The sequence below is a fragment of the Thunnus thynnus genome, chromosome 23, assembly GCF_963924715.1.
Source record: "Thunnus thynnus chromosome 23, fThuThy2.1, whole genome shotgun sequence".
NCBI classification, from domain to species: domain Eukaryota; kingdom Metazoa; phylum Chordata; class Actinopteri; order Scombriformes; family Scombridae; genus Thunnus; species Thunnus thynnus.
The window spans coordinates 4,945,713-4,962,153 of NC_089539.1; the positions used below are offsets into that span (position 1 = coordinate 4,945,713).

The 16,441-nt window shown below is 39.7% G+C and overlaps 2 protein-coding genes across 2 annotated transcripts; one reads left to right on the forward strand and one right to left on the reverse strand.

The window, feature by feature from the left end:
• The first annotated feature begins 4,721 nt into the window (after positions 1-4,721).
• Positions 4,722-8,756, forward strand: glipr1a (GLI pathogenesis-related 1a). The gene is made up of 6 exons (XM_067582390.1): positions 4,722-5,059; positions 6,203-6,451; positions 6,612-6,730; positions 7,096-7,181; positions 7,613-7,639; positions 7,834-8,756. The coding sequence occupies exons 1-6, from the start codon at positions 4,889-4,891 to the stop codon at positions 7,977-7,979; spliced, it is 798 nt and encodes a 265-aa protein (XP_067438491.1). The 5' UTR covers positions 4,722-4,888; the 3' UTR covers positions 7,980-8,756.
• krr1 (KRR1 small subunit processome component homolog) lies at positions 8,044-15,579 on the reverse strand. The gene is made up of 10 exons (XM_067582388.1): positions 15,461-15,579; positions 13,803-13,978; positions 13,176-13,310; positions 12,818-12,943; positions 12,378-12,461; positions 11,815-11,871; positions 10,128-10,298; positions 9,781-9,858; positions 9,457-9,553; positions 8,044-9,372 (listed from the first exon to the last, which is right to left on the reverse strand). Exons 1-10 carry the CDS (start codon positions 15,534-15,536, stop codon positions 9,218-9,220), a joined length of 1,155 nt encoding a protein of 384 aa, XP_067438489.1. The 5' UTR covers positions 15,537-15,579; the 3' UTR covers positions 8,044-9,217.
• Between the last annotated feature and the right edge of the window lie 862 nt (positions 15,580-16,441).

The window sequence follows — 16,441 nt, forward strand, 5'->3', positions numbered from 1 at the left end:
TAATCATCCCAGTAAGCCATAACATTGAGCTAGCAGTGAAGTTAGTTTAGCCAGCAAGCTGCCCTGGATATAGATCCCTTTGCAGTTAATCATAATGCTGCTACAGGTGGCTAGTTCCTGTGTTTAACGTTACTTTCATTCATCAAATCCCTAAGTTTCCCTTTAATGTTTTTAGTTACACCTGTGCTTGCTAATGTTTGTTACACCTATATCCAGCACTTATATCCACCAATATCCAGCTCGAATCAGCCCAGCTCATGCCCACAAAGTCTGCCCAAAACCTGGACGTCATGACTGATGACCAACAAACCTCTAAGGTTACGTGGCCTTGACTGCTTGGTCGTGTTGAACTGCCCTGTACAACTTCAAAAAGATTAGACCCTATCTGTCTGATCATGCAGCACAACTCCTGGTACAGGCTCTCGTAAGATCACACGTCGACTACTGTAACTCCTTACTGGCAGGTCTCCCCGCATGCAGGTTCACACCTCCGCAGATGATCCAAAGTGTGGCAGCACGTCTGGTCTTCAACCAGCCCAAAACAGCGAACAGGTCCTCAAATTAAATGACCAAATAGGTTGTTTGACCATGCACTCTGGAACGACCCATAGGAGTGTTTTCTAATTTGGTGCCTCTATCAGCAGTAATCATCAGGACATCATTTGTCTGTGCTTTCCAAAACTGTAACAAATTGCTGTTAAAAAATAATTGATTTATGATGTGACAACACCGTGATTAAGGTCTGGTTAGGTTTAGGCACAAAAACCACTTGTCTAGGGTTAGGGAAAGATCATGGTTTGGATTAAAATGATCACTTCAAACGTGGTGTGGGTTAAAGTTACTACTTCCTTAAAGTTAGGCAACCTTCATTATCATGGCAACAGTAAACACTGCGACAATGGTAGTTATGTTTTTTAAAAAACTGTTTTGACTCGCAGTTGGAAACGTGACACTCATGGTTGGAAATGGGACGCGAACAGTGGTCTCCTGCACAGAAGTCCACTAAGTCCTCTTTTTGCAAGTTAGGATCTAACCAGGAACTCACTTATAATACATCAAGCCTGCCACTTCCGAATATGGAAATATGCTTCTAAATCGAAAATTGATCAAAATAAGCATTCGATTTCAACCTTCGAAATCACAAACAGGTTTGAGATTCTCACAGCGTTTTTCTTCTCTCCAACCCGCCTACTTGGGCACATCTGAAAAAAAGAAAAAAACAACATTTCAAATAAGACTAGCTGCTAGTTAATGAGCCTACCTGTAGTCTGCATTACTTTTCGAGACACCATGGCCACTGCCGTAGGCAGAAATGATGGAGAAACAGAACTGGAAGATCCTCCTGCTTCCCTCAAGTAACCGGTGTGACAACACTTTGCCTGCTTGAGGTTTCTTCCTGTTAAAAGGGAGTTTTTCCTTGCCGCTGTCGCCAAATGCTTGCTCATGGGGGAATTGTTGTGTCTCTGTAAATTAAAGAGTACGGTATTGACCTGCTCTATGTGAAAAGTGCCCTAAGATAACTTTTGTTATGATTTGGTGCTATAAAAATAAAATTGAATTGAATTATCTAAACAACGAACATGTCGTTGACAAAAAAAAAAAACAAACCCAAACTACAGTTTGCAGGCTATGCTACACGCGTGTACCATACCCCACCTCAGGCAACACGTCAAATATGGCAGGAAATATTCACAGGCATCATAAAGAAATAGATTTGACTGGGAAAAACATTGACACTGGCAACTCTTCCATCCTCATTTAGAGCCAAACTTCAACACAATCAATTCAAACTCACATTTCAACTCACACTAAAGAAATAACAAGTGCAATAGGGGTGTTTGTAGCCTCAGACATGTGACCCTATTCAGTGGTGGAGAATTCTGGATTTAAGCAACACAAAGCAAGGCTTAAATCTAAAGGTGACCGTGCTTTTGCCATCAGGGCCCCTCCGCTTTGGAACAACTTGCCTGAGGAGATAAGGCTCACAGAATCAGTAACTTCTTTTAAATCACTTCTTAAAACCCATTATTACAGACTTCCTTTTATGTAATGTTGTCTTTAGATCATCTCTCTTTTAAACTTTTTTATCATCTCTTTATTGTCTTTCTTTGCCTTTGGCCACCATCTTTTTAAGGTCAGATCTGTTATTGTCTTCTGTTTCATGTTTTTGCTTTGCGTTGTTCTGCTTTTGCTTTGTCTGTCAAAGCACTTTGTAAACTTTGTTTTTAAAAGGTGCTATATAAATAAAGTATTATTATTATTATTATTATTATTATTATTATTATTATTATTACATTAATGATGACTGGGATATTGAAAATCCAGTCCTTTAAAGTTGCCCCATCTATGATGCTCACACAAGTTAAACTTTGGCAGAGGTGCTGAAGGAAGCAGTAGTGGAATGGAAACTGGATAGACCCAATGCCACAAAGGAGGCTGGATTGTAACCACATATATTTTAGGGTGTTTTGCGCACACAGTGAATCTGGCATCCCAGAAGGGGTTGGGAGTGAACCAGATGGCCCATCTTTTGGGCAAAGTCAGGAAGGTGGTATTTTTTTCCACCGGAACGTGACTGTAGCAGCTGTCTTAAAGGCCAAACAAAACATGCTTCAGCTTCCCTTCACAAACTGGTCTAAGACATCATTACAAGGTGGAAGTCCAGCTATGACATGCTTATACAGTAATTAGAGCAACAAGCTGCTGTTTATTCTGCCCTCACAGAAAAAAAACGTGCCAAGAACCTCATTAACTTCTCCAATCAAGATGTGATTGTTCTTGAAGAGGTGGTTCAGGTACTGAAGCCTCTGAAAACAGTCACAACTTTACTGAGTTCTGAAAAGCAACCGACTGTGTCTATGGTCCTTCCCCTCAAGCACACAATCCTGACATCTATGAGGTACAGTGAGAGATTCACTGATTGTGAAGGATGTTAAATATGCTATAGCAGATAACTTTGAGGAGAGGTATTCTGACCCAAGACTTCAACAGTTCCTGAATGAGAGAACTGCAGATCCAAGGTTCAAGTCTCTATCCCACCCAGATGACTTCCTTCGGAGTGAGATCTTCAATACTCTGCTTGAGAAAATCTTGCAAGAGCATCCCACACAGCTATGTGGTCAATTGATGTAATCAAATTTCACAAGTAATAATAATGTAAATTATTGTAAAATTTCATAATTAAAAAAGCAATGATAAATTATTATTAAAGGTAGTTATTAATTTTAATATCAGAACATTTTAATTTCATGATTATATAGCACACCATCACAATAACTTTTCTGTTTGTTGTTGATTCACCTAAATTGTCACATGTGCACTTCCATTACATTTAAACTACACCATCAATACCCAAACCATGGCATGGTGCTGTTGAAGAGGAAATGCAGCTCTACAAGATGGCAAAAGTCATCCCTCTGGATTCAGATCCACTGAAATGGTGGAAAGAAAATGAGCATCTGTACCCACATTTGTCCAAGCTCTCCAAATGCTTGCTGTACAAGCAACAAGTGTGGCAAGTGAGAGAGTGTTATCAACGGCAGGGGCACATTGTGACAGCTCAAAGAGCAGCCCTGTTGTGGTTTGCAGTGTGGACCCAAATGCAGACACAGACTAGAGTGATGTTAAATGAAGTAAGGCTTTATTGCCAGGGAAGTGGGGGGAAGTTGGGGTGGATGCAGTGGGGATGAAGCAGGCTGAGGCCAAGGACTGGAGGGCTGAGAGGAGTGAGTGAGAGTGGCAAGGGCAGGCAGAAGGGAGTAGGTGGTAGTAGGCTGGAGAGCGGGCAAGCTGGAAACACAGGGAAGGGGGAAAAAACAGGGAAACACTAGGGAATCTTCAAGTACCGTAACAAGCCCTCTCTCCAGAGAATGTGAACATACTCATCTTCTTAAAGAAGAATTCGAAAATGTAAATGACAGTTGTCTAAAAATGAAATGTAATAAAAGTGTGTGATAAAAAAATGTCTAAATAGTTACTAGTGTTGTACATGTTCAACTATTTATTATTCAGATATTAGTGTTCAAAGAATGTGAAAAATATGACGGTTAAATCTCTTAAACTGCAGTTTTTTGCACTTCCACATCAGCTTCATTTTTCAGCCCTGGAGGTTTCTTGGTTATATCACACTTGATACCATGTAGCCTATCTTTTTAAAGCAGACTTTGAAAATGTAAATGACAGTTGTCAGGGCATGAAACCAACAATCTGTTGATCTTTATATCGAATCAAATCATGACTTTAAAATCAAAAGTCAAATCGAATCGTGGATTTGGAGAACTGTGACACCCCTAGAAATTTGTCACCTTATATAGATGTCATCTGAACTGTGCCACTTCTCCTGGTCATAATTATAACAGCCGCTAGATGGCATCTGTCACTCAAATGTAACTATGGGTAGTCTTTTCCAACTGACATTACGACTTATTGTTTCATTTTACTTGGGAGGACAGGCTCAAAACAGCACGTCACCCCACTGTTCAGATCCCTCCACTGGCTCCCAGTTGCTGGGAGTAATGTGTAATAAAAATATGGTAAACTGAAAACCAAAAGCAAACTAATTAAAAGGAATAAAACTTTTTTTTTAAAAAGTTAAAATTACACCTTTTATTGTTGTGTGAAACAGAAAGACAAAAAGACAAAGAATAATGATGCATATAAGGTTGAGTTTCTGCCCTTATTTTTCATTTCAACTTCACTACATCGCACACTCAGCATTTAGAATTTCTCTTTAAACTGACTTACTACCTCTAAAAAAACAGCACAAACATTCTGTTCCTCTTTAGTGTGTAATTTCCTGTGTCAGTTTGACAGATGCAAGTGTGGTGTATTTCACAAACCACAGCTTCGTTGCCTTTGTTGGTGGCGGTTTAGTGTTATTCTCTGAGGCATGGAGTTAATGGTGGAGATCTTACTGTGGGCCTGTATTGTCCTGGAATCTGGGGTATATTCAGTCTCACTGCCAGAAATCACAGATGGGGAGTTTATTGAGCAATGTGTAAGGGAACACAACAAGGCGCGGTCATCCGTCAATCCACCTGCAAGTGACATGCTGTACATGGTAGGCAAAACTAACGTTCTCTCACTAACTTTCTTACTATGATAAGCAAGTGATAGAAAGGTAGTGGTTAAAGGACCTAACCAACACCACAGTTGGTAGACAAAAAAACAGCAGACGAGTAAGGATTTCAGCTAACATTTTCAAAATGTTTCAGCACTGTTTGCAGTGATGATTACAGTAAAAAAATAAATTCCCCTCTGATGAAGTGATTATTTTGTCAGCCCTCTGTTGATTTTAGAAGGTTTTAGAGGCCTTGAGATTGGAATGTTGCTGGTTTGAATCTAGCAGGAGCCATCTAGGAAATAAATGCTAAAACAAAAAGAGCTTGTCTGCTCCGTAAAGAAGATCAAAGGGTCAGATCTCCTAAATTACAGAAGAAATGCTTCGAGTGGTATCTAGCTGTGCAGATAAAATCGGTTTTATTTGTCCAGGTTTTGATATATCTGTCTGTGCTTCCACCCGTAAGACCTGGTTACATCAGAATTTTTAAAAAAAGTTTGCCATGTTATCAAGTCAATCCACAAAATATTTTGCATTATGTTAGAGTCTAAAATGGAAGAAGCTATTGTAGCTTTATTAGCTGTACTGCACCATTCTCTTTTATTTAACCCTCCTCTGTTGAAAATTACCCTACATAAGAAGCATGGTTTTTAAACAGTCAACAGTACAAATACATCTCTTGAATAAACTGCATGAACTTGTCCCATAAGTAACAAGCTTGCTACTGTGGCTAATGCTAGCATGTTCCCAGCTTTCATGTATTGTACTGCTAATCACATTAGCTCGCCAGCTACTGTAGCTAGTAAACACAATGTCACTGTAAGGTCTCTGTGACTATTAGGTCACAGAGACGATAGTGGTGAATGGTGGTGAAAGGATTTTTTAAAATTCAACACCAACTTATCCTCAGTAACCAGGACACACTTTTTGGAAATACGCTGCCATTTTTTGATGCAATCATTCAATACTATGAATGCCACAAACCTCTGTTTACATATATTAAACGTCAGAGACATCTCAAAACATGGACAAACAAAACCAAAACTATCTTGACCATTTATGAAAAGAAACCATAATTATACATAATAGAGTGGGTCACTTTAAAGCATAGTTGTTTCATATTTTCTGCCTCTGCTCATTCAGACATGGGATGAGGGCTTGGCCATTACTGCAAGAGCATGGGCAAGGCACTGCGTATTTGAACACAACATCTACCTCAAAGATGCCCGTCGTGTGCACCCTACCTTCCTTTCTGTGGGAGAGAACATAGGGACAGGCTACCCACCATCAAATTTTAAAGTGAACACAGCAATAAAAAGTTGGGTGGATGAAAACCAATTCTACGACTACGAAGCGAACCAATGCTCAGATGTCTGCGGCCACTATACACAGGTGTGTGCTACTTTTTACTCTAAATATACTATGATTATGTGGTTGTGCTAGTTTCCAATTTTGTTCAAATAATGTCTTATAACCAATAAAAAGTAAAACTGCTAAGTATGTATAACATTTATTCTGCATCGCACAATTTATCCTTTTCTGTTGTCTCCAGGTTGTATGGGCAACGAGCTACAAGGTTGGTTGTGCCATCCACCTGTGCCCGAATGGTGTCAAAAAAACCAACTTTGGTACTAGAGAGAGTTACATGTTTGTGTGCAACTATGCTACAGCGTAAGTTGATCACATCTATATCTAAGTCTGATTTTAAGACAGAAACGTGTTTAATTTAAAAAGGTTCCAAACATTAACTCAATCTCACATGCACCATCCTGGTGAGAGGTGATGTAAATACTCACTTGCCCACCAAATCTGTATTAATCCACGGCTGAAAATAGTCCTCAACAAATGTGCCATCTGTTTGAGTAAAGTTTTCTACAAACTATAGTAACCTACTGTTTTAGGAAATTATTGACCATTCACTAAAAAACAAACTACTGTATATATTTGTGACGCATTTTTAAAGATGTACATCTTCAGTAACAAACATTTGCTACCTACAAAATGTGATTTAACTCAGATGATGGTTCCTTGTTCAGGGGTAATATGAATGGAATGCAACCATATCAATCTAAAGGGGCAGCCTGCTCTAGATGTGAAGGCACCTGTAAGAAGAGTCTCTGCCGTGAGTATTCAGTCCCCCTTTGGTGAAGCCAAAAAAATATCCGGATTTCAAATTAAATTCAAGTCTTCACTAAGAGTCTACAGTCATGCTAGCAGCTCTGTGAGACAGTAATTGAGCTAAAGGCTCACAATGGCATGCTAACATACTCACAATAATAATGCTAGCATGTTGATGTTCACCGTGTTAGCATGCAAACATTTGCTAACTAGCACTAAGCATAAAGTACAACAGAGGCTGATGAGAATGTTTAGAGAAACCAAAGTATTAGGCAAAATGAAAGTTGACTGATTTTAAATAGATAATAGCACTAGATGAAGTCAGGAGTACCATCAAAGTTATTATAATTCATTTGTGTGATCCAAATTTTACAACAATCCATCCAACAGACATTTCAGTGAAGAACTACAAACTGTGTTTTAATATCCTTACAGGTAGCCAAGATCGGGATTCACAGAAAAGTAAGTGTCAGCACTCAAGCATGATGATGATTTGTGCTGCAGAGATGCTTTTTCTTAAAAAGTAGTACTAGTGTGAAGCAACTTTTTAGTGAAGAAATGAGCAATATATTCCACTGGATAAATCATAGTTAAAGTAAGTACTGTATAACTACTAATATGGAACCCACTCGGTCTGCCTTGCTTTGTGTTGCCAGGCTACAACTGGACCCCAGACTGGGACCCTGTCAAGGGCTCAAACTATGTGGCTGTTCTGGTCGCCCGGCCCATTGCTCTGATCTGCACCTTCATCGCCGCATATGCAGTCCACTACTTTTACCCCGATGTCTTCTGCTATGAATAGACCTCCTGTGATGACCTGATGAACATTCAGCCAGGGCTAAGACGAGGATGATGATTTATAAACATCAAAGTTAAATCTTTTTATTTTTTGTCTATGCACAGCTGTTAGGTCCCAACAGAGCTGTACATAAATCGCCAAAAAGTACATATACATGAAAAAAAAGGCTCCAAAATTGCTTTTCCTAAGCCACAGAGGAATCTGATTGTTCTCCTTCTCCTATCACTGAGTAACAACTGGCAAATATGCGTTATATTAACTTCTACATTATTCCTGTCTGTTATATTAACATTTTACCCTGCAGTTTGCTAGAAGAGACACACGCTACACCACTAGCCACTAAACAGGAAACCACAGGGTTGAAAGAGAAGCTAACATACCCAAACCGTGATCATTTACTTTACTGGAGTGTACATCTACAGTGACTGCAAGGGATTAAATTTGCAGCAATCAATATTTTTATATAAACCAATGGCACACTTAAGCTCCAATGACTTTACTATATGACCAATGTTTCAACCACACTTTGTTTTTCTCAATGTGTGGTCAATACATTAATCATATAATAGAATCATTGGAGCTTAGTTGTCTTCACTTGGATACATGCCATTGCTATGACCAGCACCTAGATTTTGGTGTTTATTCACCATACAATTCTTCCTAACTATATAAACCAATGGGTCACATGACCATACATGATATGAAAGGTGTCGCTCATGGTGACGAACAGAAATGATCCCCTAGCTCTATGCAGTCATCATACTGTGCCTCTACAATAAAGCTGCAGGTCAAAATGTGATCATAACCAAAAAAGATGAAGGTCATGAGTACAAAAATAAGGTCCAGGTTGTTTAAAAATTCAATTTTCATTTAATTTCACAATCCCATCTGCCTGAGTCTGCCCCCTCCTGAACACACGTCAGTCTTAACGGAGGAGAAAAATATATCTGGAAAAATATAAATATTGACCATACAAAATCTGGACAATAGTTAGAAGAGAACAAATGAGGCAGACAAGAGGAAAATGTATCACATCACTAAGTGGCGGTCTGTTAGTCTCCAGACAGATGATGATACACAGGAGAATATAATCAGGAAATCCTCACAACAGCAAAAGTAGTTCAGTAAAAAGTTCATCTTGATCCATCTTCCTGTGTGCTTACAGAGTCCTTACTCTGTCTCATATGACTGTCCAACAAATACCATATCACATGGTACACGTGACAACAACAGTGTGGTGGTTAGCCTTTGTTTTTTGTTTTGCTCTTTTTCTTTTTGTCGGTGGTGCTGCTGGTGGGAGGAGCTGGGTTCACTGGTGGAGCGCCCAGTTTCTTGGTTTTGGCTTTTTTCACTTTGTCCTTGATGGCTTCGATGTCCAGCTTACCTTCCACAGGAGCTGAAAAAAAAAAAAGGAAAAAAAAGTCTCAGATATACTGTATATGTTTTGTTCTCAGATAAATGCTTGTTCATCGATTTCTACCTTTAGCGGTCTTCTTCATTAACGGCTTCTCTTTAGGAGGAATGAAAGCTTTGTTCCGCTCTTCTTGCTTTTTGGTCAGTGCTTCTGCTTGTTTCACCTGAGAAAGAGGAACGATAAGTCATTCTAAATATATTACATACATACAATGATGCAACTATTCCTTTACCATTTTTGTGTGTGTGTGTGTCTGCAGTATTTCAGAGACTCTACTGGTTTAGGAAGTCTTACACTTTCATGATGCTGCCTGGAATCACATCCTGACATTACACTCATGTGAACAAGTACTGCAGCCCAGTACGAGATTAATCTACACAAAGAGCTCACCTTGATCTCTTCCATCCTCTTCCTCTTTTTCACACTTTCACGTAGGAAGAACTCTCCTGTGGCCAGCTCTTTGTCAACCTGAAATCATTGTTCAAATTTAATTTAAAAAACAAGGTCCAAACATCGGCAGACCTTCTGTGTAGGTTTTTCTGTTAGTTTACATGAAGCTCAATGTTTTTATCATAATAACCTTTAAAATACCTGCTGTAGCATTTCATAATAAAGCACAATGTCTGAGCAAACCTACATACACATGATATGTTGCATGTTATCTTTTACTACTAAAGCATGTTAACTTTACTGAGTTCTCATAGACCGCACAGATTTTCAAACAAACTTCTCCTGACCTTGCTCTCTGGCTGTTGTGGGGGGAACGGTGTGTACTCCTTCTTCACACTCTTCTTCTTAGGCTCCTTGCGCTTGGCCAGGTTCTTGTGGCGGAACTTAGGCAGGAAGCGTTCCCAGCTTTGCACCCGCAGGTCAGGGTCTTTGGAAAGCTCCCGTTTGATCATTAGTGTCTGACGGTTCCAGCAGTCAGAGAATTCGGATAAGGGCAGAATGAAAAAATGATAAAAAACATGTATAACTTTGGTGGTGATTTAGCTTTAATTGACAAAACTGGTGCCAGGAGACATTTGGAACTCTTTGATTGACAATCAGCAGGTTGCTATAACGCTCTGCAGGGCACCCGGGCAGCCTGATGTATATATTACTGATCACTCGGGGTTTCACCAACTACTCAACTACTAAAACCACTCAATCATGGATAATATGGTTTTAGCCAACATCACTAGATTGACAGTAGTTCAAGTGTAAAACACCACTGGTCCCACAACAATCCCTCATGCATATTATTAATCAGTACTGACCAGTGCACATTTAAAACTTTGTATGTGGTTAAATTTGTCCTTATGTACATATCTTCTAATGGACTTCACCGTTTAAACTGTATTTGTTAGTTTGTGACTATCTATTTTAGTTTTTTTGCAAAACATGAGTGTTCAATATGCAATTTTGCTTTACCATTCATGTAACTTTAACATTAATGCGAATAAAGCTTGACACCGAGAGGTGAAACAAACTTATCTGGTGATTATTCTATGTAATTCACTGTAATTCCCTGGTTTATCAGTGAAGGTTATGAACTACACTGCAGACTGGAGACTCTCTAAAGCTTCATTTATACTCCCGAGTGGACGTGTATCGGCACAGCTGCGGACACCACAGATGCAAAGGTGTTCTGTTTATACTAACTCCTGGAGTCCGCTTGGAGGACGCATTCCTCACATGCGCAGTAGATCGGCATCTACAGGAAGACAGCGTTGCGGGTACGCGGATGTCTGCACAGAGCCTATGCAGATACCCTCTGATAACGAAATTTACGTCACGTAGACCCTAGCGGACCGTCACAGATGCAGAAAGTATCATTTCAGCATAAGAGTGCCAAGCAGCTGTCTTAGTGGGTCCAATGAGGGTCCATCATCCATTGAGTAGACTCAAGTCATACATGTGTCTGCTGTTTGAAAGGTGTATAATGCCTCAATACGGAGAGCAGCGTGCCAGCAGTAAAGCTCTGATCTCAGCGGCTCAGTGCTGTTTGTAAGGTGTGTGTTCCAACGAACACACACCTAAGTTTCCAACGAACACACACCTAAGGTGTGTGTTCGTTGGAACACACACCTTACACACACACACACCCTAGAACGTGTTAAACCAGTTAGACAATCTGATCAAATTAAAATAGAGTGTACTGGTCACAAGGTTCTATTTTTATTCATATTGGTAGTTTCAAAGCCCTACTCTAAATAGACCAGATCTTATCTTTAATTACAGATCACCTGGGACTCTTCATGCCCTCAGCTCCAGGTTGAGCCAACCTCGGCTTACAAACCCAGAGAGATTTGCTTCAGTCAGGAGATCAAGAACAAGGATGGAAAACTTCTTCATCAGGCATGAATGCAGTCTCAATATTTTAACTGTATCAATCAAACAAGTGCTACTGCTGTGGAGAACAGGTCAGGTTCCTGAACGTACCTTGATGTTGTAGATGGGGTGGATGTTTTTCATCGTGTCCATGACCACTTTACGCACCTGGACAACAGTGACAGAGACATAAATAACTAAAATACTTCTAAAATGCTTCTACATCCTCTGTACTTTGTGTAAAATATTTTTCCGGTTTAAGTATTCAGGTTGAATTCAGATTCAATAATTAGTGAAAAAAAAGAAAAGTCTTTATTCTATTTTTCTTTGCTGGGTCCTGTTACTACTTGCTGCAACTGCAAAGATTTCCCAAGAGGGATCATTATCTTGGCTCAGCAGAGCCTAATTAAACATGAGGGGAGTTTGGTTGCACCTCAATACAGGAAGCAGACATCTCTCACTCACACCACTCACACTCACACAAAATGCACGAACAAAAGAGAGCTCACATCAGATATTTTAGGGGAATAATCTGCAACATTTCATCTGAATAAAAGTTAATTTTCCATTTGCTGTTTTATCACAAGGTCACTTTCCCAGCTCTTTAAATACACTACTAAACCCCTGTGACCACAGGGGTCTACAAGAACAAGCTGAAGCTCTGAAGTTCTTACCTCCTTCAGGCCGCCGTAGGGCCCCAGGGCCGACACTGTGTTGCCCTGCACCATCACATAGCAGTTGGTCAACAATTCTAACGCCTGGACAGGAGAGCAAAGTAAAATATTCAATTCATGGCCTAAGAGGAACTGTTAACAGCATCTTTGCATTGATCAGCACAGTCATATTAGAAACTATGCTGCCACCTAGTGACATTTATCCCAAACTGCAGCATTCAGATTACAGACACAAATCCTTCTGAGGACATGTTCAAACTGTAGCTCACTGTCTCTTAAATCTGAATTTCACTCCTCATATGACACAGGTTTACTATTTTCTGAGATCATTATGATTGGAAAACAACATGCTAAAACCTCAAAAGAGTTTAATATTCTTCTATTTGATCCTAGACTTTTTAACCATCAGTGACAATGAAAATAAAGATAGCAGGACTCACTTTTAGGGTGGAGCCCTTCGGACCGATCAGCCGCTGCCTTCGCTTCACAAACCGCTCTCTGTTTCTCACCAGGGTTCCGATCTTGATGATGTCACAGGCCATGTCGTCCTGTAATATCCGCACAGCCTGGAAGCAAAAAGCAACGTGAAAAAGGAAGCAAAATGCCTGATCAGAAATCAGCATCACTCGTGTTTGTTATTGCTGTTATCACATCTAGAGTTTTTCAAAATAAAAATGAACATGACCTTCAAGAAGCAAAATCTACATGTGGCATGTACTGCAAAATACATACAGTAATACACAGACTGTAACCGTACACTGACAGCAGCTTCCTGGATGTGAGCGCAGACATCATTACCTGTTCGAATGGGACACTCCTGGCGAGTAGCTTGATGAGATCTCTGGCTCTCATGATGGCATAAGGGTCAAACGTTTTCTTAGTGGTGCAAACACTAATGCTTCCCTCTATCAGATCCAGAGAGGCTTTGATGTGCTGAGAGAGAGATAATCCACTTTATACAGGATGGTAACATCATCAATACCTGAGCAGCACAGTACAGGTCTGCTACCTGTCCCCATCTTCCCTCAGCTCACATGCATCACCCTGCAGCAACAATATCATTACTGCTAAAGCTAGACTTCAAATGACTAGAACTAAAAATAACTGCATGACTAACACCTACATTTATGTCAAAGACTAAAACTAAATCAAAATCAATTAACAAAATCAATACTGTTTGGGTCGTCGTCCCCCCACCCCCCCACCCCCCCCCCCCCCCCCCCCCCCCCCCCCCCCCCCCCCCCAAGCTGCTTGAGCTGCATAATCCAACTCATTTTTACAGTTTTTCTACAAGCTCGGTGTCAGGTATGTTGATCTACATAAATAAACAAACCTGTTTACTTTGTGCATGCAAAACACATCTACAACAACAGAGTTTATGGTCTATTTTCAGTTGTTTTTTCCCTCCTGTCTCAGTGAACTTACTGCCTCTCCCAAAGCCTTCTCCACCAGCGGCCAGCACTCTTTCAGGTAAGCTTCTCTGTATTTGGGGAAGAGGGTGGCGAAGCTGCTCTCCTCCAGCAGACCGCGGGGGTTGTCGTCTCTGGTGAACTCTGGCTCTTTCCATCCATCGGGTACGGTCAGGAGTTCAGCTTCATTCACTGCATGACACAAACATCATAATCATGGATGGTTTGACAGCTCCATTTTTTTGTGTTGTTGAGACTGTTTTCCACCGTTAATATTGGATACAGTAACAAAGAGGGAATGTTGAGTACACTAATATGTCTCACTTGTCTGACACAAGAGATTGTTTAGATGGGAAAGTGGTGGAAAGTAACTAAGTACATTTACTCAAGTAGAATTTTCAGGTATTTGTAATTTACCTGCGTATTTCCATTTGATGCTACTTGAGAGGGAAATATTGTACTTTCTACTCCACTACATTTATTTGACAGCTTTAGTTACTTTTCAGATGAAGATTTGACACAATGGATAATATAACAAGCTTTTAAACTACAACACATTGTTAAAGATGAAACCAGTGGTTTCCAACCTTTTTGGTTTTTGACATCTTACATAAAGCAGTGTGTAGTCGGGGTCACATTTCACATGTCTATGAGTTGTTAACAGCTCCACCAAATAGTGATTTTTCCCTCTAAACTTCTCACATGGTTTCATTTCATTAAATGTTCAAATGATCCAATATTTCACCACAAATAAAAGATTAGACAAAAAGTCCAAAAACTGAAAACAGATTTGTGTATCAGAACTTTGTTTTTTCTTCTGTCTTCTCCCATTAATCATCTCAAGAGCCCTCAGATTTATCTGCTGACCCTTTGGAGGGGCCCGACCCCTAGGCTGGGAACCACTGAACTAAACTAGCTAACTGTATATAAAGTAGTTGAAACTAGCTCCACTTCCAGCAGCTACAACAGTAACATGCTGCTCTAACACTGATGCTTCACTATTAATAATCTAATGATGTCATATATAATAATATATCAGTCAGAGGGACCAAACCACTACTTTTACTGCAATACTTTAACTACTACACCAAGCAGATAATACTTATGTACTCTTACTGTGGGAAGATTTTTAATGCAGGACTTTTACTTGTAATGGAGTATTTTCACATTGCTGTATTGGTACCTTTCTCACAATCAATTGAGAAGCTACTTTTGAGTACAATGCACTACAGCTGTCTGACAAAGCTGTGCAGTGAAATATTTAAAGACGAAGGCTTCCAAAGAAACAGTGAAGGACGGTAACAAACAGTAGGAACTAAATTAAGAAAAACTTCGTTTTATTTACAGAAGTTGCCAAGAAATGTTGACATGAAGGTAAACTGCAAAAACCTGTCTGTTTTCTTTGTCTAACACAGCAAGGCAACACTAACTCACACTCGAAACAGAGCCAGTTTGAAGAGAAACCAGCGAAGGAAAATTTATTTAGCAAAACAGAACATGTTTACAACACAACACAACACAGCACAGCACACTGGCTAACGCAGCTTCATGCTAATCCATGCGTGCCTGGCAGCTGACATGTAAACAAGCTGACAAAACTCAGCTCTGCTTCACACTCAGTGAGCCCCTGAATGTCTGTTAACATGATTAAACTCTGCAGAATCCACAACTTACCCTGGTTTTTAGTCTTTTTCGATTTTTTCCCAGATTGAGCTTCACTCACGCCGTCTCCCGTCGTGGAGGACGCCATTTTTGACCATAAGCGGAAGTGACGCACACACTTTCTTCTTCGTGTGATGCTGCCACCATGACAATATTTGCCCAGTTTCTCTTCATACTAAGCATTATTTCGATGACCCAAAGCTTATATCCAACCTTTGATCCAACTTTCATAGGAAATTGTATGCGTCAGAATACTCTGCTTTTAGATATTTTAGCACAGAAAGTGTATGAAACCCATGACCACAATATTCATACATTCTGTCATTGTGTTACTTATGGATAGAATTAGAGTGAAAATAAATTATTGCCTTTTTCGCTGGGGACCCCCAGAACCCTCTCAAGAACCCCAGACCTCACTTTGAGAACTGCTCTACTATTCCTAAATTTATTACAGAACATTCCTCAACTCAGTGACTCAGACTCAGACTCAGACCACACAAAGATCCACTTTACAGTGGCAACTGATGCCAAATTTTATAAACATTAAACTAGTTTTAGATTTACTTGATTATTAATACTTAATTTCAGAAAACAGTTTTTTAATCCTCTTAGACTTCTTAAAGGCTTTTAATACTGTTGAGCATAAATTTCTTTATCATTCGCTAAGGGAGTTCAGCTTTAGAGATTTCCTTTGTAATGCAATTAAATCTCTTTACAGTAATGCCAATTTTTCAATTAAGCTTAAATATGGATCATCATACAGATTTAGTGAAACATGGAATTCAGCAGTGATGTCCTTTTTACTTGCTGCCCAATTTCTATGTGGATATATTAAGTCTAGTAATTTGCAGGGTATCTCCATTGCTGGTAGATGACACAACTGTTTCTAAAGGAAACTCCATACTATGAAAAAAAACCAAACCGAAAACAACACACTGGAAATGAAGTATTTTCTGTCAGTTAAAAAACTGTCAAAAGTCTACTTTATTAAGA